At 36.5% G+C, this 26,147-nt stretch overlaps 1 protein-coding gene across 5 annotated transcripts in view; it reads left to right on the top strand.

The window, feature by feature from the left end:
• Positions 1 to 26,147, top strand: part of FGF14 (fibroblast growth factor 14) — a 385,249-nt gene that overhangs the window by 267,824 nt on the left and 91,278 nt on the right. For 3 of the 5 annotated variants that reach the window (XM_066176416.1, XM_066176418.1, XM_066176417.1), the window contains one exon: positions 21,797 to 21,907. In XM_066176416.1, the coding sequence (XP_066032513.1) occupies positions 21,797 to 21,907 (111 nt within the window). Of the gene's footprint in view, positions 1 to 13,856; positions 13,895 to 14,076; positions 14,122 to 21,796; positions 21,908 to 26,147 lie in introns of those variants that run through there. The other 2 variants (XM_066176419.1, XM_066176420.1) reach the window with 2 other exon arrangements.

The raw sequence follows: 26,147 nt of genomic DNA, 5'->3' as shown, positions 1-26,147 counted from the left end.
ACTGGTGCATGTTTTTAGGTCAATGGATGAGCATTGTGAGCAGGCTGTGTTCAAAATTTGTCAGGGATAATCAGTCAATAATTCAGGATCTGAGTAACTAAAACTCTCCGCTTTTCAGAGCTTAAATAAAAACAGCTAAAAATAGTTTAAGCAGCCTCAGTGTCAGAAGTGTGAAGACCACAATGAATCTCATCTTAAAAATTGTTTATGCTTAGAGATCCTTAACTATAATTTTGTCAGCTCATTACCAACTTCACACAGTATTGTTATTTTGGTTTTCACAGTTTGCATTTGTTTCAAATGCAGGGAGGGATGCAAGGAAATCAGCCTGTTTTCTCCTCTTTGCTGAGTGTTTAGGTATAAGTAGTACATGACTTGAAGACTAGTTTTGGGGAATGAACTGGTGGCAAATTGTTAATGGTGCTTTAACTAAAACATTCACTGAAAATTTTGGCTAAATTTTCAGAAGTTTCAATCATGTTAAGGTGTGGAAAGGGAAAGAAAGTTAAATGCACCTGAGCAACCTAGCTAGAGATCTTAGTACTTCTAGATTAAACAGACAGGTAGAGACAAGGTAATTTTTAGAAGTTTTTATTATTTCTGTTCTGGTATTAGCATCCATCAAGGACATAATAGGAGTTGTTTGAAGCACTTTCTTTGAATTGAATGAACTTTGAATTTAAGTAGTATGATAACTTCAGAACTTTAGTTCCTAGCTATGATGGGTGTACCAGCTACATCTCGAGCCTGAAACAGCAAAAAGGTTTTGCTTCCTTTTAGGTATTTTTGTTGCAATCAACTGTATAAAGATGACCCAAACTACAATAAACATGATCTGATTTAGAAACAGTCTTTAACTTCTTGCTACTTATTTTTATTCTACTTAGTCTATTTAGTTTTTGACTGTGCAATATTTACATGCATAATGGTGTTTGTTCTAACTGGTTTCCAGATAGTTGTGTGTGATTACATAGGGAAAATTTAGGTGTTTGCTGTTGATTTTCCAGGGCTGTTCAGATGTGACACCAGAGGACTAATGGCACAACTCACATCCTGAGTCCAATAGATTGTGGCATACTGAGTTCTTTTTTAGGGATATGTCATAGCTGTGTAGGAAGTGAAAAAATGTTTCTTCACTTCTGCCATAATATCAGCAATGTCTTGCACAGTGGCTTTAGTATGCTGACAGCTCTGTGAGTCCTGAGTGCCTCCAGTTGGTTATTGGGTTGAATTTTTATCTCTGAGGGGGCTTTTTTCTTTTTGTTAAGTAAAATGAAAATTACACAGTTTTGGACTCTACTGGCTACTGCCATGGAAACAGAAAAGTATCTTTGGTGGAAAACTATCAAAATACCAGTATTATTATTTTTGTATCCTTTGTTGAGCTTTGAGGGAATATTTTCATGATGAATTGGACCTCGGTCTTTTTGCGCACTGGATACAGTTGGGCTTTCCACATTTTGATTGTATGGGTAGTAATGTTTATTCTGTTTTTGTAGGGAGGCATTGGATCAGTGTTTTTTAAACTACTGGTGCAGGTCATCAGTGAGCTAATTCTAAATCATACTAGTTTTTCTGTTTATATGCACTTGTTTCTAAGCTTCTGTTTAGAGGAAGATGAAAAAATTGTATAGATTTTCTTAATTGGGGTCATTCAGACTGTATTTAGAGCAAGACAGAAATTTTCCTATTTTCATTGCCTCAGAGGAAGAAGAAATATGAATTTTTATAGCTCTGAAAGCCCTTTGCCATCACCTTTGCCTGTAAACTTCAGCAGAGATGCTTTTGAAAGGGAACAGGATTGTTTTCCAGCCATCCCAACATGCAGTTGTGCAGTCCTGCCATTTGGAATCACAAGGATTGCATTGCCACCCTTCTTCATTGCAAAGATAAGGCTGAATTAAAGTTTGCTAGGAAGCTGTTGCTCACTCATTAAGGTTAAATCAATCAGCACTGGATCTCACATCTTGTTCTAATGGGAGCACTGAAACAGACACCCTAGAGCTTATATCCCACTTGGGTAACTATGTGCCCTAAAATCAAGTTAGAAAAAAACAGTACAAGGGAAGAAGTTCTTTTGACTATCCTAGCAATAGGATGGAGCTGCAGATGCATCACACATGCAGATGAGTTATGCTATTAAATGTTAAGGTTGCTAGGTATTAATGCTCTGGGTATTTCTGTGACTGCTGTGGCAAGTAGGTAAGGTGCGAATGTTGCTTCCATGAGCATTTGCATTCTTGAGTAGAAGAATATGACACTGATGTAGGCAAGGCCATAGTTATTGTTATCTGTGCTGTGACAAAGCTTAAACCATTGCAAGGCACAATGCCTTATGTCCACACCTTGAGACTACTCAAAACCCAAAAATAGAGCAGTAGTCTTTTGTGGTCTTCTCACTAAGAAGCTCCAAACAGGACATAGTGCACTGGAAACTGCTCTGGCTTCTGAAAAGCTTTAGCTTGAAAATCAGAGTAGCAGCAATACCAACAACTTATTAAACAAAGCTGTTCAGAAAATGACTCTTCTGTCATCTGGGAATGCAAACCGACATTTAGGTTTGTGGAATTTTTCACTGCAAAGCATACTGTATTTTCTGTTTTGTCAGAATAGTATTTCCAGTCAAAGCCTGTTTTGACAGACACATCCTGACTTACCATATTGGTAAAACACCTGATTACCCAAGGAGGGAGATGGAATGGGGGGGAAAACTCTGACAAATGTGCTATTCATATCTTGTTCCGTCTGCAAAACTATGGCAGATATACCAGACTTATTCAAAGAGTGCTCTACATGAATTATTCGGGCTTTAACTTTTATGTCATTGGTTCTGTAATGCCTCATATCTGCCATGGTCCAGCAGTTTCTTACATTGAAACACCACCAAGGGGAGTAACAGTTGTTTTGTGACAACCAACTACCTGACTGACAGCAATTAATGTAATCTCAGTGCAGTGAGGTTGGCAGTGAAGTAAAGCTGTACTGTCCTGAACTTCAGGCCTACCCCTGTATCCCCAGTATATTTCACTGAGCTTGTTTTTCTTAAAGCTTTCTATTACTAAAATAGGCAGATACTTGAAATTCGTTTCAATTCTGTAAAGGGAAAATAAAATATAACCACTTTGTTCTGGGACTGCAATTTTGGAATGTGCTAATGACTACAACCAACTTTTGTACAGGTTTTGGTAAGCAAGATCAGAGATTTTGATTCCATTTCACTAATTTCTATAAGTGCAGAAGTCATATAAATCTTTCAAGACTGAGTTTTTAATTTTAGAACATGGAGCTGCAGAAGTTGCTTCTTATTTGGAGTTCACCACTGCAACTAGCAAGCAAGACTGTGAGACCAGACAATAAGTCCATAAGAAGTAGTCCTGGAAGTAGTACATACATGAATCAAAAACATATCTTCCTTTATGTTCATGTACACTTTGAATATAAGGAAATATACGTGTGGATTCATTGAACTGCTGTGGCCTATTAGAAATAAATGCTGTTTCATGTGAAGGTTTTATTTGAATGGAAATTTTAAAAAAACCAACCCCTCCCCTCACCTGAGCCTATACAAGGATCAAGCTATTATTTATCTCATAAAGAATCGTAATTGATTTAAAATATAACTAAAATTATTTTGTTGATGGAAGTTTTACTGAGTGCTTACTAAAATGGGTCATGTTTGACATCCAGACAGGTTTCAGTACATGGCATTGGTCTTCTAGATTGTGTTCTTAGGGGAGCTGCACTATCAAACATTAGCAAACCTGCCAAACTTCAGATATGGAAGTACAGTAACATGTGACGTTTAATATCAAGGGCTGTGTAGGTTAGAAAGATCTAGTCATCTTTGATCTAGTCATCTAGGGAAGCAGAGATATGTATGGTACTTGGTTTATAAAACTGAGATAAAAGTATTTTTTAAGAAATTAGCTTCATTTATCTAGGCTTTATTTTTAGCAGCCAAATATAAGCTTTGTAAGGGTTTGTGCTTTCACATAATGACAAAGGAGTGATGACAGTGGTAAGTCACCTGTGCTAGAGGGGGTAGAATGTGCACACATGTTGGTACTAATTTTGAGATTGTCTACTGCTGTTGTAGCAGTAATGAAACTCTGCCCTAATGAATATGAGATCTGGGTAATTTATTTTGTGGCTTCTTCAAGTGACCTTCTGTTGCGCTATGTTTAGTTTTGCATTTTGCTTTGTTTTTTTATGCTTGTAACTATAATTGCTTTAAAAAAAAAAAGAAGCAGTTCTTTAAGGCTCTGTATCATCATCAAGGAAAGGAGAAAAGAATAAACCAGATATTTTATGATGAGCAAGTAATATGAAATTGTCACATATTTCTTCCTAGTCAAATGAGCCACATTTTTTTTCTGGCCTTCTGGTAGAGGTTGTTGGACTGATACTTTGATTTTGCCTGAAACGGTTTTACTGGACTGTCGGGTTTGGCCAAATTCCAAGCTGCCATTAAAACAGGAGAGCTTTGTTAAAATTTCTGTTGGAAAACAGTCTTAAGGCTGGAGATTTTTGGGAGTTTTTTTAACCCCTGGGCATAAAAAGCAGCTCTGCAGCTCAAACACTTTTCTCTCATGTGGACATTTCAAGTCTTGAGTTCCTACTCACTTTGATTCAGATAAAAAGCCTTTAACCCCAGCCTGTATTGGTTGCCAAACTGATAATTATTCCTGTATGAGTAACCCTGGAAATTTTTTTTCTTTCCTTTTAATTTTTTTTTTTTGAAGAAACCTTTATTCTGGGCTTTATCCTGAAAAAGTATTTCACAATAGGAACATTATTTTCTGCTTAGTTCTGTCTGAAAAGCTTTTTCAAAATACATTGACATAGTCAGATAACAGGTGACTGATGTTTATTACAAATGCCAGGACATTAACAGAGAGGGTTGGTGGTGTGGAGCAATGGCAGTTGTAGGCAGATAAAGCAAAAAAAAATTGCTTCAATATCTTAGAGCCACTTTTCTGTTAAACAAAGACATAAACTTTGACCCCCTTGAGGTTGGTTTTATGCATTTTCCCACATCCACATGCTGATATTAGACACCAGTTGATTATTTTAATACCTGTGGCACATGTTCCTGTATGCTATAGAGGGGAGCTAGAACCTTTATGCAATATGCTTTTTTTGTTTGAAAGATCTCATAAACTTATTTCTTCAAGGGACTGCATAAGACAGGTGTCAGGTAGGATGGGAAGTAATTTAACTTCTAGAATGCTGTGGGTGAGTGTCACAAAGGCAGAGGGGCTCTTCTTCTTAAGGTATGTCATTCAAGGGAGCTTAAACCATTATCACATATTTGTGTAGAATCATGACTTTAGGTAGTCATTTTAATTTCTTTGGAGAGAAACAGAGTTATTTAGCACCTTTTCCTTTTCTTCCTGTTAGGAAATAATTTCTTGTAAAGTCCAGTTTTGAAAAAGTTCTGCCTTAAGGATGGCATTTCAAGCCATTTCCATATTGGCTGGATTCAGATGACTCACAACCTTTTTCAGACAAGTTTTGTAGCAATCATCTGTAACATCATTGATTATTCGTTGAGGTCATTTACCATTGAATCTGAGTGTTCTTCTAGGATATTTTGATTCTGCTGAAGTTCCAGGAAAAGCAAAGTATGTTTTCCAACGAGTGAATAGGTGGCCATGGATCTACTCTAGACCCTTGAGATCAGGTTCACCTAATTGAATGAAAATTCTTGCTATGGAGATACCAAAACTTGGGTAACTTACAGGTTCATGTTTTGACTAACATGCAATTAATTAAAAATACTGATTTCTAGGAAGTAATTAGTGATACTCTGAAATAGATGGATCCACTAGTTGTGAAGGGAGCCAGGGACGACTGCATCGGATGTAGAAGTCGTAATGACTTTAGTTATAGAGTCTGCTCTAGATGTAGTCTTTCTCTAGTTCCTGAAATGCTGCACAGCAGGCCTGAGGAGAGCTGAGACCCACAATATTACTGTAGATCCACAAATAAAGCTGTATTCCTCTTTACAGCCTCCCAGTTTCCAGTGCCTGGACAGACGGAGGCTGCCTGATGGATCCGGGAGCCTGAACCTTTGGGAGCCTTCCCTTGCACTGAAATGGCAGCTTAGAATGTCCTGCTCTCAGCAGAGCTGAGGAGAAAACTGGATTCTTCTCTCACAGAGAAGTCAGATTTCTTAAGAACAAGGAGTATTTTAGGGTGCAATAAATATATTTTGAAATGTAAAATTTCCTACCATTTACCTGGGGTTGTCTCCCTTCCATTTCTATCATCCAAAATGTTCTGATTATCTTAATTATAGCTCTTGTCACTAAAATTTACTGTCTTTTGTCATGCCTGGAGTATAGATATTTCTGTGATAGAAACAAGAAGCATTTAGTAATGTTTGGCTATTTAGGAGATTTTGAGACCTTCAACATTTTAGATTTTTCTGTTGTCCCAACAATATGTAAAATAATTTGCTTACTAACTTCCAATTTACTCAACTTTAAATTAAGGTTGCCCAGAAAAATGGTGGATGCCCCATCCCTGTCTTTGTGTTTAGGCCAGGTTGGATGGGGTTTTGAACAAGCTGCTGTAGTAGAAGGTGTCCCCTGCCTATGGCAGTGGGATTGGAACTACGTGAACTACGTGATCTTTAAATTCCTTTCTAACGCAAACCATTCTATGGTTCTATGAAATGTCTTATAAAGTCTGTTTTTCAAAAAGTCTTAGAGCTATTTATGGTTTACAAAAACTGCCATTAAAATAATTTGTGACTTTTCAGAGGAGGTAATTCCTCTGAGAAATTATGTATTCTGAACAACACATATCCAGTAGTTAACATGAATTAACCAAAACATAATTTTAGAAGCAAATTGTTTGATTTGAAATTGTTTGGAAACAGTTGACAAGGGTTTCTTTTTATTTTTTCCCCCTTCCAGTTGCATTCATCAGTAGATGACATTTTGCTACTCAGATAGGAAGTTTCTAATAAATGATGTCTATTTGCACTGACATCTTTTTATTTTATTAAGAGTAGCAAGCCTTTTCCCCTTCACTTCCCCCCACTTTAAATTCCTCTTTTAAAATCCTTCAGTTTGCCTCAATGGGACTAATATTGCTTTACAGAAACAAACAAACACAATCAGTGTATAACTCAGGGCCTCTGACATGCTTGTAAATAGTGCTTTCTGTTCACCCAGTTATTAATTGTGTCTTTTCCAGTCCTATGAAGTCCTTCTGTATAGCCTGGCAGGGACATCTGCATACTGGACTAGAAAGCAGAAAACCACATTTGAATTGCTGCATTGGACAAACTGTTCACTCTCTTAGTTCTTTTATTTGGTTGTCTGTAAAATGAGGGTGATTCTCATCCCTTGTGTTTAGGTATGGCCTGGAAATCTGCTGGCAGCAGAGTCTTTTTACTGTGACTTTCCAGTATGAGGCTTATTGTCCTCCAGGAACATGCCCCTGTTCTCTGGACCAGCCCAGTCCCCTCCAGAGTGGAGCCTGATCCACGCTCCTCTCCTGGCTGAGTCCTCTCTGCTTTGCCCACAGGGTTGTCCCCACCTTCTTCATGTTGCTGGAATCTGAGTAACGTATTCACTAGAGTCTACATGTTGTAATTAACAGGGAACATTAAAAATCTTGTAGATACTACAGGTTTTTTAACCTAAATAAAGCTTGTCTTTGAACTTGAAAAATAATTTCAATTAATAGTCTATGGACTTTAAAATATATATTTCAAATATTCAAAGCTAACCGTGTTCTGAAATTAAAGAATGCTAAATAGAAACACAGAGGCAACTTTTGATACAGTTTTAGGCGGAAATTAAAAACTAGCTTTGATTTTCTTTACATTAGAGATGGATATCTGGAGATTTCAGGAGGCAGCCAGGCAAATTCTATGGAAGACACTTGTCCTCTCTCAGCACATGACCCTTTCCCAGTGAGAGGGCATAGGTTCTGCTCTTATGAGAATCTGAATCTGGTAGTAATACTCTGCTTCTTTGGTGTCTCTGTGTTTCTAAATTAGGCCAAATACCAGTATTCCAAATGCTTATCACAAGTTCTTTAGATTTCGGGTCCGTTCATATACATCAGAACTAGAACCAAAAGCCTCAGAATCAGTCCCATTGACTCAGGTGGAAAAGATTTATGCGCCTCTGCTTTAGCTAGATTATTTGGTGGGACATGAGTGTTTCAAGGTACTTTTCTTTGCAATATAGAACTCAAAGACACAGAAGAGTCTTCACGGACTTTAACCATGTTTCTCCTCATTGTGGAAAGATGTGAACCTGGGAACAGTCTGCAGTAAAGCTTTTGTTTTCAGATAGATATTTCACAATTTTGAATTTTTTTCCCGAGTTTTGAAGCAGGTCTTTTTTTCATGTTGCCAATCAGTTGAACTTTACAGTTTTAACTGTCTTTGTATTGAACAAAATATTTCAATTCTAAGGAAACAAAGGATTTAAACTCTGAGTTTATGACAATTTTGTTTGTTTTGGTGTGACCAGGTGTGTTTTTCTGCAAAATACACAGTGAAAAATATGGTAGGTGGATTTTGTGGCAGCACAAAGCTGACAAGTGCCTGAGTCAGAGTCCTGGGAGCTTTTACTTTCCCCTTTTCCTTCTCTTCCTTCTCTGGTAAACCCACACTTTGCATACAGGTAGAAATAATTTCTTAGAAACATCAATTGTCACCCACTTGATGAGGCTGCTGCCGCAGATTTTAATGAAGAACCTAATAAAGCATAATGAAGGCTAATCCTCACTTTGTGTCGAGAAAGGAGTTTGGCTTGTGTGTCAGATCTGAAGAGTTATGTTGGACATTTCTGCTGCTTTTGAGTTGAGAAACAGAGAACTATATCAAAGGTCTCTGAAAAACAAGACTTCTGCTACAAACTGAGCTTCATTGAAAAGGAAGTAAATTAATTTCAGATAGCTTTCTAAATTAGTAATGTCCTGTTTGTTTGTTTGTTCTTCCCGACTGCCCATGGGGGGATGGAGAATCTTAAATTTATGTCCTGATTAAAAGTAGAAGTGCTAGGTGTTTCAGCTACGCTGCGTTGCTGCTGAAGCGTGTGTAATTCTGCACTGGAGATGTGTTAGGATACGAAGACACATGGCATTTCACTTGCAGGTGAAATTAGAGATGAAGCACCAGCAAGACCTCTGCTTATGGTCCAGAGGATCAGTCCTTGGACTGCTCCCTGGAGAGCCTGAGTAAGAGCATGTGAGGGTTAGAAAGTGAAAGAGGATAGGCAGCTCAATCCCAGCATTGGGAAACTAAGGAAATCTGATACATTCAGTTGAGAGCTGTCCTTAGGACGTTATCACAGAGTAAAATTTGTGGCACTTGTTGCAACTGCTCAGTGCTCTGGGCCAATGCCACTGCAGCATCACCAGGCACAGGCAGAAGTTGCTGTGGAAATCCCAGGGACAAATTTTCTACTTTTCAATATCTGTAATCTTTCAGTTTTTAATAGCATTTGAGTTGTTGGTATAATAAATGTGCAGGAAATATAAGAGATTTAAAGAGGGTTTAGTATTAATACACAGAAAATGTTGTAATTTCTTCTTTAGAGGCATATCTGTTGGCTCTCCTGAATGCTGGTGGAAGACACCTCAGTCTTGACTGGCTCTCAAGTTATTGCAGTGGCACATGGATCTGGAGAATGAAATTGCTTTTGATTTCTGTTTAAAACATGCTGTTGAAACCTGTATGTTCTGTAAAGTGGTTTTCAGGACAAACTTCAAATTGAAGGGTGAAGTGGAAGGCCTGATGTGAGAAAAATCAGCAGCTGATAGCTGAGGATGCTGAGCAAACTAGTTTAAATTTAGTTGTGCCCATATGGTTTGCATGTTTGTAGTATAGGTAGGTTTCCTAACACACCATAAGAGTGAATGAGCAGCTGTCTGGAGCTGGCCATAATTCTAGTCCAACCAGAATAGTCTGATGGGGTTGGAGTTGAGTCTTGGGGGTGAAAGACTTTTCTGAAGTGTAGAGAGCACTAGTGTCTCCACAGTGTGAACAGGTCTGAAGAGCGCGTGATAGATGTTTTGAGTGCATAAGTAAGCTCTCTCAGGTGTAGTTAATTCAGTGCATTTTTGGTCTGTCCTTCAGAGCGAGCTACCTCTTTCTCACTACTCCATCTTGAAAAAGTTAAAGATCACTAGCTCAGGAGGTGTCCATACATGGTTAGAGGAATGTCACCTGTTACTCTATTGAGAGATGCCAAAAAATGAGGTCTGGAATTTGCCACATTTAGTATCTTCAGACATAATTTGAGATCTGTAAGAAATTAAGAGATGATGCCAGACTTGATAAGGAATGATGATGCTGTTAACTCTTTTAGCCAAGCAGACAGTGAAGGAAGAAGTCATAGTTACAGCAGCCTTGAGCAATATGTTTTGGTTTGGAGTTTTTGTCAGTTTTGTATTACACATCTTGAGAGAAAATACACATTTGAAACTGCCATGGTTCTTCAGTCTGACACAGTGCTCTGCAAAATGCATTTGATGGCTGGATGGTTGATGAAGTTGCTGGTGGGTTTGGATCTTTTTACTGATATAACTGTGTGATACAACCTGAAATTATAGACTGCACTGCATTTTCTAGTAGCTACAAGGTGGGGTTTGTATCTTTTGTTAAGTTCACAGCCTGAAAAGAATCTATTTCTATAAACTTGTGAAGAAGGACATATGTGACTGAAGGCAAATCAGTTGTATTTATTTAAGCTTACAAATCTTTGTTATTAAAGTGAAGATGTGATTGGGCAGCAGGGTAGAGGGCTATGTTCTTATGTCCTCTTGAATAGTCACTATTGTTGGGCATGCAGAGCTGGAAAACAACACCTGAACAAGAATACAGCTGGGAAACACTAGAGGAATGAGAGCACAGAAGGTAGGGAGTGAAAGACAGCATGTGAGAAACAGTGGAAGGCAGGCTTGCAATCTGAACACGTTAAGAAAGTATGCATGGTAGATGCATGGCCCTTTCTCCACGATGAGGGAGCTGCACCGGAGGCAAAGCAGGATGTAAAAAAACCCCAGATCACTAAATCACTGCAAAATTTCACTAGATGGGATGGGAGATTCCTTATTAAACTCTTATTTTTAATTTCATTTTCAGGTTACATTTTTAAAAGCTATATGTTCTGGTCTGTGTTGTAATAAAATTTAGATTTAGAGACTGAAAGATCTGTCAGTGTTTTTGAGGTATTTTTGGGCATCATCAAGACATGAACCAACTTTTGAGCTCCTCTGAAACCTAGCAGGTATTTTCAATATTGTGATATGTTATAGAATAGTATTTTCAATCTTGGGATATGTTAGAGAATACTTTCATTTTCTGTAGGTGGCAGTGAGTGACTGGGTAGTCTCTGCTCAGTGTGTCACCACTATAATTTCAAAAGATTCAGAACTGGAAGATTTACTCCTTATTAGTGAATACTCAAGTTGATGTGAACTGATTCTGCACGTTTTTTCATAGATGCTATGAGTATAGTTCTGATTATTTTCTGGTTAGTAGCTAAATATCTGGACTAAATAGTGTTTCCAAAACAGGGTAATCTAAGCAGGATAAACAGTTTGATTTTATTTGGGGTTCTTTTGGTTTGTTTTTTTTCCTCTAGGGCCATTAGGTCAAATAAATGGAATTTGCCAGTTTTAGTCATGCCTTTCTGTTCTTGCTAGAGTCAGTCTTGAAAAAAGAAGTTCCAGAGAAGCAAAGTTGTTTGTGCTGAAGTCCCTCAAAGAGGTTTGAGTTGAGTGACTGCCTGTCACAGTTTCCTGTGATTGTCCTGTATCATTAGTGTCAAATTCTGCTGATTTCCTTAAAGCCCAAATCCTGGGGTCATGTAACTTCTTAATAGTTTGTTTTCTTGCTGTGTATTCCAAGTTTTCTTGGATAGCAGAGATGAGGAGAAGACAAAAAAGCCTTGAAGGTGTGGCCCAAGTTAACCTCAAACTCAAAAGTAAGCAGAGAGTAGCTTCAGTAAAAAGGCCTGGTTTTGTCATATTGATGATAGAAGAAATTACTCTCTTATTCAGAATTCAAAAAGATTCAGACTGTGTTCTTCAAGTGCAGGGGATTATTTTCTTGTCTCTGTTTGAAAATCAGTTTTTCAAGCTTCTACTCTTAGGATTTCTGAATTGTGTTTAATACCACTGATTACAAAGCCTTGCAATCTGCAGGCTGAATGGACTTTTTTCTTTCTCACAGGGAGAATTTGAGAAAAAAATTATCTCAGGAAACCAAAGCAGCCATGCATTGCTTCTCTTTCTGTCTGTCCATCTCATGTATTCTCACAAAGAAAACAAGTGCTTGTGCATATAGTAGAATAAAATATGGGGAATAGTCTGCTATTTCTTCCCTGGTTAAAGTGCATTCCCAGCTAATACTTAGTTACACTGCAAAAAAGAAAGATATTCATCTTAATATGACTTGCTATTTTCTGGTTCAAAATGTTCTTACTTATCCGCTTCTGGTAACTCATGACATTTCTTGAGTATATAATTTATTAAAAAATAAATAAATGAGAAAAGCAGAACACCCTCAATTATACTTTTTTTGTAATACTGCCTCACTTCTGTTGCTGTTAGTGTTTTTGGAGTTTGTAAGTGAAAACATCCACTCTTTTTGAAAGAGGAATGTAATGCTATTTAAAATGCTAAAAAAATTGTTAATGACACTGTATGAGTAGTGATATTAAAAATTCTTTTGTAGCTCTTCTATAAGAATTAATGCCAGTGCATTCATACTTTCCTAGACAAATAAATATTTTTCTAAGTAAAATAAAGCATTGTATTCATCCTAACAGCACAAACTTCCACTTGCCTGATGGAACCTCTGTAATCTTGCTTTATACAGAAACAATAATGTTCTTAACTAATAAAAAATATGGAAATATGTTTATTTCTATTTCACAATGGGATTATCCATTTCTCAATCAATATTCCTTTGGATTCGTGTATCTCCAGTAATATTACTTCTTCATTAAGAGGACTGAAATGCAATTTTCACTTAACAGATCTCATTTTGCTGTGATTTATTTGTAACAAAACAAATCTTGTCTTTTTGTCAAATTGTAAACAAATTTTGTCTTTGTAAACAAATCTGTTCAGACGGTGTTGGTGAATGACATGGTTTGACAACGAGGATTTATGGTAAAGCATAAGGATTAAATACTAATTTATAAAAATGCATAGGGTTCTACTAAGGAAAATTCTTACTTTCCTACTTTTTTAAAGGTAGTGAGTCGGTTTATTGATCCAAACTTTTTCACAGTAAATGTTTTTCTGTCTGATATAAAGAAGAAATCCTTTTGTTTTGTACATTATTGAACACTAAACTGACATGTAATTGTTTTATCAACACCTTTCTTTTCTTTTAAATGAGTTTTTAAAATTTGAAATTGGTTTATCTTCAGTTACTGCTTAATGCTTTTATTTTGTTAATCAGGTGTTTACATTTCTGCACTAAATTGTTAGTACTGATTAAAAAGAATAACTCCTGTTTCTTTTTTGCTTTCTGATTTATATATTTAAACCTGCACAAATCTCAACTCAGTCTACTCAACTCAACAAACTGTCATGTGGAAGTGGCAACTTTTGATTTTTGTAATTTTATAAAATGTAGTAATGCATCTGTGGTGCCAGTAAAAAAATGAGACTGCTGCATTAGGAGATATTTGAAATCTGCTGCACCTGAAATCAGGAAAGCTTTAAAGTTGTTCAGCTATCAAATAAAATTGAATCTTTGCTCTGCAATGTGTCTCTGACATATCTTATGAGAAAAAAAAAATCTTATAGGGAGTGGCTGTGGGAGTAGGGGCTATATAGGCTGGAGAAGAGGAGGCTCACAGGGACTCTCACTCTCTACGACCACCTGAAAGGAGTCTGTAGCCAGGTGGGGCTCAGCCTCTTCTCCCAGGTTTTGTCAGGGCAAAAGAAAATGTCCTCAAGTTGTGCCAGGGAAGGTGTAGGCTGGATATTAGAAAAAAAATTTCTTCACTGGAAGGGTGAAAGCATTGAAACAAGCAGGCTGCCCCAGGGAGTCACCATCCCTGGAAGTATTTACAAGATGTAGATGTGGCACTAAGGAACATGGTGGCAGACATGGCAGTGCTGGGTTAGGTAAGACTTAACATCTTAAAGATCTTTCCAAACTACAAGAGTCTATGATTGTGTATTTTGCAATTTCTAGTTATCACTTCCTAACTAGGAAAAATTCTTTGCCCCAGTTCATTGGCAGTGCAAGTTCTGCTTTTCTCCAATTTTTAGACTAGTCGGTAAACCAAAATTTCTTGAATGTAATGTGAATTGCTTATTTCAATATTTTGAGCCATTGGTAAGAAAATAAGACTAAATATAAATAAAAGACTAAATATGTTCTTGACAAGCTTTTTTCAGATATGATGGTTTTGTATATCTAAGCAGAGGGAATATACTTCATTTTGTGGACTTTTATGTATTCAAGAATTAAAAAAGGTTAATAACAACTTAAAGTCCGCTGCTACTTGGTATTATGGAAGCTTCCTGAATATAACAATAGAAAATGGAATGTGGTGTAGGATTCAATACTTAGCGTTAAAATTATCCTGTTATCCTCCCTCCATTAACAATTACCCTGATGGCTTTGAATACTTATAAAATAGACTCTTTGGGCACTTTGAAATTTAGTTCTAAGTCAGTTGGTGAAAGAATTAGAAGCTGACTTCAGATATTGCTTAGTAATGCACCATGCAAGGAGATAAGTAGTAAAGCTTGTGAAAATAAATGCAATGTTTAAATATTGACTTCTAAAAATAGAAATTATTTAGGAAGGGGAGTATCAAAATCAGTCTTCGGTAAGTTAGATGCTATGTGAAATATATTCAGCTACATATGTAAAGGTCGTCTATGCCCATCCTATTGTGCTTTCAATATTTAGTGACATTTTCAGAGAAACCTCATTCTTAAATCCCATTTATTTACTGATTCCAAGGGCAGTGCATTAGTCAATTTTTTTACATAGGTTAAATGGTAATAGAAGCTTTCATGCTGTTGTGCTTTGGTATTTTTTGAGTGTGAGCAAAATTACATTTAGTGCTTGACAAAGGCTTTTCATGGAAAGATAACAAAGTAGAGATTATTGCAAATTGAAGACGCAGAAATTACTTAATTCTATTGCTTGATGCCTTTTTCTTTTCAAGAGAAACATTAAGCAGTATTTTGTATAATGTTAACATTTTGCTGTTGGAATTTAGAATCAAGAATGTGCCGGGCAGAACTAAGATGGTTGGGTACAGGAACAGCTCCAAAACATAAAACTAGAATGTTATCCACATAAAAGTAGAATGAATTTTATCCACGTTAATAAAGTTCAGTAAGATATATTTGGTATTTTTTGGGCTTATGTAAAGTGAAAAGAACAAATAAAAACTGTAATAGCAAGACTTCTCTAACATGGAATATAGACAGTAGAATTTTTAGTGTTTCAAAGTAAATTGAGAAAGTGAATATAGTTACAAAGATGGGGCTGTTTCATTAGTAGAAGATGATAATTTTTAGTTAAATATATTAAACTGTGACTGGTGCTATCCAAGTAAGCTTGGAAGTAGAGACCAGCTCCTTCTCAATATTCCTGTGAATAATATAAACTAAGATATCATTTAGATATTAAGAAATTGGAGATCTTTGGATTTTAGTGTAGTAGAAGAAACATGGTTCAAAAGTGGAAGGCAGGAATTTCCCAACAAATCCATGTATTTCAAGATTAGAACCATCAGATTTATACAGTCCGGTAGGAAAGGAAATGCAAATTATTAAACTAATTTACTAAAATTAAACTACCGTGCTCATGTAAAATTGTGATTTTGTAACAAAGTATTTTCTGAACAACCTAATCTTCCCTTTCCAACAAATACTCTCCAAAAATAATATGTCTGGTAAAGGATGCTGTTAATTGTTAACACTGTAGACAAGTCTATTAAATCAAATCACCGAGTAAGTCTGAACAGATATAAATTATCCCAGCTAGCAGCCAAGTTCCTGTAATTCTATTGATGATCAGATTTGTTCAAGTAAAGCCATATAGCAAGAAACAAGTCTTATGTAGTTTGAAATGCTATGTGAGACCCAGAGACAAAGTGTCAGCGCCCACAAATGGAAGGGAGCACATTTTGCTGTTAACATAAAAACGTTTGCAACACAAAGGCGAGGATGCCAGCACAAAAGGGGGCTTTTAAGAAAAGCAACCATTTTGCAGAACTCCAACCCACTTTCATAGTTTACCGGGAAATTTCACAAACGCTGTGGAAGTGCCAGTGACAATGACAGCGCAGGAACGTGGGAGGACTCTCTGTCTCCTCGCCGTGCTCTCAAAGCAAGGTTCTGCAGGAGATGAGCTTGTGATGTGAGACATAAACGGACAAAAAGTAGAGTTAAAAATAAACACCAAAGTTGAGTGCCCTGTAATCATCATGAGAACGGAAAAATAAGTGAGCAAAGAGAAAGCCACCTCATTTCAGAACAAGTACTATTATTACTTATGGGAACAGGGAATAATGGAAGCTATTGCTTCTCTGAGTTCACATTATGTGCTTTTCCCTTCTGCCCTGAATAGAGCAAAACTTTCTTTCAAAAATATTTTCCCTCAAGTTTTTAATTAAAGTTCAGATTTCTGATGCATATTGTGAGATATTGAAATATTATTAAAATGAGAGAGCACTAGCATATAAAATAAATGGTCATATTTTATCATTTCCTGTTAACAATGAGAGAAAGTAAAAACACGATCAGAAATTTGGATGCATTGAGACACCAGGTGATAGGACAATCTAATGAAGAAGTTAGGAGTGTATAAAGCTTTTGATTGCAAGAGTTGTATCACTGGAACAGCTGAAGACTTTAATAAGGAAGGATGGGTTTAGATGCCTATTTAGGATTTTATCACCTTTAAATAAGGTACAAAGTTCTGCATTTAGAATTCCCCATTGGCAGTGTACTTGCTTCAGGAAGCTTGCCGTTACAATTGTATAACACACATTTCAGAGGACCCTGCACTTTTATGTGCTGGAATGACAGTGCAAGACTTGGCAAAAAAATGGCAAAATGTAATGTGATCATCTGCAGTGACTGTACCTGTTTGAGTACTGTTGCAATTGAACAGAAGCAGTACACTTGAGAAGAAGATGACTTTTGAAAATTGGGAAAATCATTACAGCAGGAACTGAAATACCTGAAATGAGAATCCAAAAAAGAAAATGTAATTTTTACGTGGAATTTTTTCCCTGCTTCCAGAGTTGAATTGCTTAGTGGAAAGTTTCTAAAATACTAAGCACTACAGAGACATGTTTAAAGTTTTAAAAAGTATCCAGACATTAATCTGAAGCAACAATAAGTTTCTCTGCAGAAGTCAGTGAGGAATTGAAGATGTCTTGAACTGTGGTATAGTGGATGGGGTCTAACCTGCCGGCGGGGGGGGGGGGGGGGGGTGTAGTTAATTATTATACTAAGTAGAGAGCTTCAGCAAGAGAGATGGCTAGAATTCCAGTCCAACACATCCTACACACACACGCTACTGTTGGAGTACTCTGGTGTGACAAGTCAGGAAAAGGGGCATTTTGCAGTTCTCAGGTCTTACAAAGTAATAGGGAGATGTGTCTGGAGTGAATGAGACACTCTGGACTTTGGGTGGGTATTTTACTTCCCAGGTTCAAAAGGAATTTGGTGGTTGCAGGATTTTGGGGGGTTGACTTTTTAAAAAAATCTGAATATGGACTATAATGGGGTTTTATAATATTTCAATGAAGTTTAATAGATGAGGGAAAAGATTCCTAACAAATGTTGACCATCAGCGAGCAAGACATGACAGCCAAGTCAAGGTGACTATCAGAGTACCAAAAATCTTAAATAAAAAATGCTCTGGTTTTTTTCTGGACCAATATGAGTGGTACTTTTTGTACTAAAATATCCAAAAGTGAAAACTGCCGGCTGAAAGTGCAAAGAATAAAGGACGAGTAAAACATGAAGGACATGGGGCTGTTACCATGAGTTTGATACTCTGCCATCTGAGCAGAATGTACCTCTAAATATTGGCTTTTACTTAGCTCACTGAGCGACTAATTTTGTGACAGGCTGGTAGCTGAGTGGATGGTGCAGTTTATTCTCTGTAAGAATGTAGGGCTGATGTGAGACTACCCCATTAAGCATTAGCTTGTCAGCAGGCTTTTATTTGGTACCTTTGCACAGAAGAGGGACAAGATAAATAATGACAGTAAAAAAACGCCTTTCTCTGGTAAATTTTTTTTAATTTAAAATTCATCTATGTCTTAACTCTCATATTTAATAAGTTTTTCCCTAGTTTATTTTAAATCTATAAAGTTTCTAAATACATCTGTCCTGGCACTGTGTTGGAGTGGGGAAGTGCACGCAAAGCAATTCTCTCTGTGAACAGAAAATATTCACAATTCAATACATAAAGTGTCATAATTGTGCTAGAACAAGAGCTGCACTCAGCCTGTCATGAATTAATGCCAAAGCCATTTTTGTAGCCACTATTTGAGAGAGAAGACATCTTAATTAAACTCTGCCTTTGTTGAGGACATCAGGAAAGCTACTGACAGAGCGTTCACGCTAACTGCAATCATGCATCCTGCCATCACCACTGACAAGGAAAAAAGCAAGAAAAGTGGGCTGCAAGTGGCTGCTGTCACACAGATTGCTGTGAAAAAGGGGCTTGAGGAGCTGTGTCTTTGTCCATTCAGTATGGTTTTGAATTTTAAGAGACAACCTCTAATAATGACAAGTCAGAATAATTTTTTCCCAATGCAGGGCATTGCTGACATGTCATGCTGAACTCTTCAACCTCAGAAGTCAAGGCACAAAGAAAGATTGATAAAAATCATTAGGAGATGTTGAACTGTTCCATAAATTTTGATGCATGGTGGAGATTGCTTTTTTTAGTTTCATTTCCCCTGAGATCAAGGTGTTTAAAATTAAATAGAATTTTTATTCACAAAATAACCTCTCTGTGGCACCTAGGACTTAAAGAGAACTAGTTGCAAAATTTCTATGATAAAATCATGAAAGCCAGGAGCTCTTTGGTGGGGTTGTCTGCTCTCATCCTGTTTCTGGTTTATTTTTTGCTGTATTTTCTTGCCACTATCTTTTTCTTACATGTGGGAAGATAAAAGTGAGTGTGGGGGTTAAAGGGTAAGAATAAATGCTGGTCTGTCTGTCACAGTGGTGAGAGTTAAAAAAAGGTGACACACCCAGTACACCAGTGGACAGGCGGCACCAGTCTTCTGCTGTTGTTTCTGGGCATTGCTGCTCACTCCTGCTGTCTAGCAGACAGAAAAAAAAATAATTAAAAAGTGTGGTCAACAAGGGTTTGAGAAGCTCATTTGTAAATCATCTGAAGCTAAGACTGTTCCTGTAATATTATTAAGAGACAAAGGGTAGATAAAATGCTACAGAAATACAGGGTCTAGCAGATTTCTCTTCTCTGCTTGCAGCTCAGGTGTCTCGAAAAGGACCTGAAAGGGTAATTTATCTTTCTGCCAGGAGAAGAGATAAACTTCTTGCCTGACAGGATTGTCTGCTTCATCTTGGAGATATTTACCTTGAAGCTGCATGGAGTAGTCTTTGTGACTATTGCTTATTATGACTTGCATCAAGATTGATGTGTCATTTCACTTTCATGGAGATATAACTTTGGATAGCTGGCAAAGCAGGGTTAATTTTAAATAATGGTTTTGATGAAAACGAATGATTATTAGAAAGTATATTTAATTTGTCAATTTAGAAAAATGAATAGAATGAATATAAAGAACAACATTGAAAGTGACTTCTAAGTTTGGAATTTTTCCCTTAAAGCAGTAGATGTAAACAGCTGGTGACAGTGAGTAGACTGTACTTTGCCTTCCTATGAAACTCCTTTGCACTAGAAAATGTTGATTAAAAATCATTTAATTATGCTTCCGTGGGTATGGAAAGTGTTTTTCAACATGATACTTTTCCTGTAAATAATTTTAAAAGATCTAGTTTTAATAATATTTTTATTATACTTCTACTTAGTCTTTAAAGATGTCTTTTTAATGAGTGTTAAGCAAGTGTTTAAAATTGTCAATTTGAAGTACACATTGAAAGCATACATTGGCAGGAATAGTGCCTGTGTAAAAGGAACTCACTTTTCTTTTTTAAATTATGAAAATGCTTTTGAATCACCTGATGAAGTTGGTGGAGACAGTACATTCAAAAGAATTATAGTTTAACATGTTTAAAAATTTTAAAAATATTTGTTTCTGAGTATTCATATATAAAGCCAAACTTTTGATAATGTAAAAATTAACAGAAAGTAGAATTTTCAGTTAAAAAAGGTTTTAAAAATTTAAGTTGTAGTATGCTTATATGCTGATCTTCAATTGTCCATATTATTTATTTCCATACCTCAGATGTCTTAGTGTTACTATTTATAGTTACAATTTTTTATTATCTTTACAGTTTATCTTGTATTTTTAATTTAGATGGGCTTATTGTTTAATATGACTTTGTAATTTGGATATTCAATAAAAACATAACATTTGCAGAATAATTTCGTAGAACTGAGCCTCTATAGAAATTTCTCTACATACCATTTAGAGGCAGTTTTGTTTATCACTGTTTGTTTTCATGTCCCCTTAGGATAGATGCTCTAAGTAACCCAGCATGATTAATTATGAGAGCAATTATACACAAATTTTGTATTCTGCCCACAGGCTTGCATGAAAATACTTTCTGTCTTCCTTCAAAGTTCACATGTTTGTTTTATTATATATCTGTATCGAAGTATTTAAGAATTTAATTCATTATTGCAGAGCTAAGCATGATATAATATAGATATTTTAATGCCAATGTTCTCACAAATTTATGTACTGGCTGCCTGGAACTGGGCCTAATAGTTAATGTTTAACAGTATTAATACTGATATCGCACAGAGGTAGTTCTGTCGAATTTTTTTTAAAGATGTGATGCCTTCTTTCCCTGAACTGGTTGTGCAACAGCTCAGTTTGTGGTTTGGTAAGGCAACATCTGAATCAAAAAGTTTGTGACTCAGCACTCCCTGCCCAATTCTTGGCACTTTTCATAAATGCAGAGTATTAAATGAAGTACCTTCATTGTTCCAGCTACCTGGATTTCCCATAGCTTTAGCTTACTGAGAGTTTTTTCAGCTTTTTCTTTCTGCTGAAGAAAGGTTGTGTCTTGTCCTGATTGTGGTTGTTATTCCCTGGAGGGTGGGAGAGGGCAGGTGAGTGGGTTCTGCTTCTAGCTTGGTTAAAATATTCTGGGAACTTCAGATGGTACTGTTACGAATTACACCAAATAAGTTTACCACTTTTGATAGGAAAGGAAACAGAACTTTTCCTCAGTCTCCTTAAAACTTATGTGCAGTACAGTAAGTTGCCAACATATATGAAACCAGGAGGGTTTTTCAAATGTTTTGTTAGTTTCTATAATGGGCAGTAGTTGTTGCTGAAGCCTAAAATTTTTGCAGGGCTTAATATGGTTTAAGCTTTTGACTGTGGGTATTTCGGGTGTTCTTTTTTTCTCTGTTTTACCTGTATTAATTATAATGAAGGATGTTGGAGGCAGAGAACAGGACACAGAACTGACCTAACAACACTCTGCAGAGAGATTTTTCTCCATCTCCATCAGCACAAATCCTGTTGTAGTACTTACTTTTAAGACAGCATTGCTGCTTCACCAAACATCCTCCTACAGTGACAGCAGTAGGGATAACTCTTGGAAAAAGTTTTGAGGCTAGTGACAAAATATGTTTGTCTTTCAGATCCCCAGCTCAAGGGTATAGTGACCAGGTTATATTGCAGGCAAGGCTACTACTTGCAAATGCACCCCGATGGAAGTCTCGATGGAACCAAGGATGACAGCAGTAATTCTAGTAAGTGACTGCCCCAGGGGAATGTGTTAACCGCACATGCAGATCGCACCGCTCGGATGTGTATGCACAGGCACCCTGCTCATGCCTGCCTTTGGAGGGTTTCGGAATGTCTGTTGTCCCAGGGAGGAGGGTTCTGTCCCTCCAAAGCGTCATGACCACCAGCATGGCTCGTGCAGGACTTTGGCCTAAATGTGTTGCCTCTGAAGGGCAAGGTGTGAGTGCTCATGGACCTTAGGAGGGAGACATTTAGGCCAATGAATGTCTTCTGGTAATTCTATAAAAGTGGTGAAATAATATTAAAAGAATATTTTTTTCATAAAGACTCTTTATCTAAGAAAAATTTCTTATCTTCTAATAAATAACTAAGAAATAACAAGACATGGAAACTAAATTTCTCAGAAAAAACTGAAATTATGAGCAAATGAATGCATGCCAAACTATCAGAGACCTTCATAAAACACATGCTAAATTACCTTGCTAAAGGTACTAAAAATTCTGGGGCTAAAAATCCTATGCTAGCCAGAATTCCAATGATGTTAAGCGATTTTCTGCCACTGGAGAGATGGCAAAAGTGGCAGTTTTTAAAAATGTTCCAAACAAAAGAGGCCTTGAAAGGCCATGTGGGTTGCTGCTTTGGTATGCTTTTCCTATGATACTGCTACGTATTTTTGTTCAATGAGCATATATATATATGTTTGATAACTTCAGCTGCAAATGGTAATTAAACAAACCTATTCTTAGTCTAGAAACAGTTGATTTGTGTTTTGTCTATTTTGATTATCATTATGTATTTGAGTAACATTTCTGTGTCATCTTGAATTTTATTTTAAGCACTTTTAATACACAAGATTTCTCTTCTTACTATGCATACATAAATAACCCCTTAGTTTCCCTAAAAATGTTGAAATTAGGCTATAGAAATTAAGGTATTTGAGGTTTCTGCCTTACATTGGTAAGGTCTGTATTTTAATTGATGCGCAGCTGTCATTTAAAACACCTTTCATCAGCAGATAGCATGATTATCTTTTAATGTTTGTTTTGGAGGTTTTTTTAATCGAGAAAAATTGGTTAATATATTTTCAAGTGTATCTCTCTGCTTGCTTTCCAAGTGTTTTTGTTCCCCTTCCATGCCCTCTCTGTCCCACCCCATCCTTGTTTCTTTTCTTCCCTCTGTGTGTTCATCTCTCATTCCCACTTCAGTACTGGAGTACATACTAAGTACATACTGGAGTACATACCTTAAACAAGACAAGATAATTCTCACTTGTTACAGAACCTTTGCCTAGATGAGGTCTAAGAACTGTCTTAGGGTACAAGTGTGTATCTCTCTCCCTTTGCCCATCTCTCTTATTTTCAGCTTCAGCGAGAAGGTGTGTATGACTGCAACAATTTTGTAGTGCTTTATTGTTATTTCTGAGAGGATTTTTAACTCTTAAATCTCTACAGATTTGGAGTCTTTTCAAAGCTAGACCACAGTGCCTTACTTTTCTCTTTTTGATGTTGTCAGCTTCACAAATTGTCCTCTCTTTTTCTTTGTTATTCTTTCTTTCCCTTCTTCTATGCATTTCTGATTTTCCAGCTCTCTGTCCATCTCCCTTATTCTTCTTTTTCCAAAATGCAAAATGAATAGTCTATATTATAAGTATTCTGAGATATTGAACTTCTCCAAACTCAACCAAATTTCATAAAGAAATATTGTGTATATTGCATAAATATTGTTATATAATTTGTTTTACTCCAAAATTATTTTTTGGCTAAAAAGGTGTGGGGGTTTTTTTCCACAGAGGCTTTTTTTTTTTTTCTTTAACTGGTGGGTTTATTTTTTTCTTAACTACTCCAATTTTCCAATATTTTCTAGTAAAGACAGTTTAAAACAGAAGAATGCAAAATTAATGTGTTTGCCAGGAAGTCTACAGTCTACATCTGAAATTTTGTTGGTATATGGATCAACATTATATATGAAAAGATTTACCTATTTAGTATATTCATTATTGTATGAATATGTGTTTGTTTCTTTTGTGCTGCCAGTCTTCTTTTTTCTTTTTCCACTCTGTTGCTTTTCATTTCCTGATAAACATTTTTTTTTCCCTATTGCTTTTGCTTATTGCAGCACATGTTGTTTTTCCTTCTCTCTTTCATTTTCAAACAATAATTTTCTCATGGTTAGAACTTCTGGTGTTTTGATATTTTGTGAGCTCCTTAGCATGACAATATCTGTCTGAGGCTTACAAGTGAGTAACTTTTTTTGGGAGAAAATCCTGCTTCTGACTGTAGTGCTTGCAGGCTGCCCATTTAATGTGCCAAGTGGGTGAAGGGACGGACACGTATCAGCTGTCTGTAGGACAGATAGAGTACTTACCTGCATGGTAAGAATGACTTCCATTCAAAGTGTTCTTCTTAAAAAAAAAGGAAATACAGGCTGCCAAATGGTGTGCATCTCTGCCAGCCTTCCACCTGACTTCTGCACTGTTCACTGTCCCTGAACAGAGCCCACTGAGTAAATGGGTGTCAGAGAAGCCAGAGGGAGTGAGGACCGAGGGAGAGAAAAAAGATGCAGTTTCTTTTTTGTCTTCAGCAAAGAAACTGTTTGAAGCTTAGTCATGCTGCTACTTTTTGTGCTATTGTCATGTATTCTGTGTCAAGAAGTTGGAGAAGTACAAAAATTTTGTACTCATTTTACATGTATGTTAGTAAACATAAGTTTACACTTTTGGAGTCACAGAATTGTAGAGATGTAGCTCCAAATAAGATTTAGATTCACTTCTATCTGAAGTCAAAATGAGTTGTACCAGTGGGTTTAATCAGCTGCTTATTGTCCCAGTTTCTGTATAGGCTAGAGACTGCAGAGAGAGATGACAAGATTTTTAGTGCATCACTGTGTGCAAACACTTGCATGAAAAAAAAGAAAGACATGATGTGTAATTGCATCCCTGAATGTACTTTCGTCTGCTCATGTTGATAGCCATGATATTAGAACCCAGCCTAAACAGAGCGACAGGCTTCAGTTCATTGCTGTAATTTCTTTTCATAACTTTTCCAAGATAAGGATGTTTCATGAAACAATGGTAATCAATACACTTATTGGTTAATGATGCTGAGTTTCCTTAAATCACTTCACCAAACCAAGGCTGTTAGCCAAACAATCCTGTGTGTATAGTCTGTATTTTTTTTTCCCCCACTCTCAGTGATATCTTGTTTTAGCTATTTTTTTTTTTCATTTAATTTATCTAATGCCTTTCAATTTCTGCTTTGCTTTTGTGTCTTGCTGGTAGCAAAGGCAGGAGTTACTGTGGTTAAAGCTTTGGTTACTGAGGTCCTACTCAGTGTAGCTGTCACACTCTAATTTTCTTGGATTTTACAGGTGCAAATGCAGCTTGCTTCATTGGCCTCATCATTATTATTTAGGAAAAACAAGCTACTACACAGAAATCATAGAGATAGAAATGATTTCCATATGTGCATGTAGTAACAAGCATTACCTTCTCCTCCTGTCCTCACCAAAACCAGCTCATTTTTAGGCTTTGGTCTATCTTCAAAGTTGTGTCTCATGAATGAAGGGTTGGTTCAGTAGGAAGACTAATTAATTTGAGAAGAAGACAATTCCAACTTCTTAATTTCTGAGATTGAAACCCTGAATCTTTCAGCTCTATAGCCTGTTTTAATTCACCTAGAGCCAACAACCACTAAAAAAATGCAACACTTATGATGATACTTTCCTTAATAGGTGGCAGACCTGATTGTAAGACTCAAATGTTGCAATTTGTACCCCTTTTACAGTTGTGTTTATAGCATGTTTATAATATTCTCTAAAAGAGAATTACTCATTGATAATCTTATTTCATAAGACATAAGACTTATAATTTCATTGATAAATGGAGAAGTGAACATTATCCAAGAAACTTTGACTTGGCTATGCTGTACACATCTTTTATTATGCTGTAACATGCTTTACCTCCTTTGTGGTGCTTGGTACCTGGTAGAGTTTCTCTTCAAGAAATCCTGCAACCATTTAATATTCCTTTATTTTCATCTTTTAATGCATACTTCTAATGTTCTATTTATATTGTCCAAATTTAATGTGGAAGTATTAACTTTCTTATGTCTTTATAAAATATCTACCACTAATTTTGGTTTCAAGGTACTCACAAAATAACCTTTACAGCACCCTTGTAAGGTAAAGGAAATAATTAGATAGAAATAAAGCACATAAGGATTAGGAAAAAAGCACCTGAAGTGCTGT

This window comes from Chamaea fasciata, unplaced genomic scaffold, assembly GCF_029207755.1.
Source record: "Chamaea fasciata isolate MVZ Bird 193981 ecotype frontalis unplaced genomic scaffold, bChaFas1.0.hap1 SCAF_2, whole genome shotgun sequence".
NCBI classification, from domain to species: Eukaryota; Metazoa; Chordata; class Aves; order Passeriformes; family Sylviidae; genus Chamaea; species Chamaea fasciata.
The sequence above is the reverse complement of the archived record's forward strand: the minus strand, read 5'-3'. Positions and strand labels throughout refer to the sequence as shown.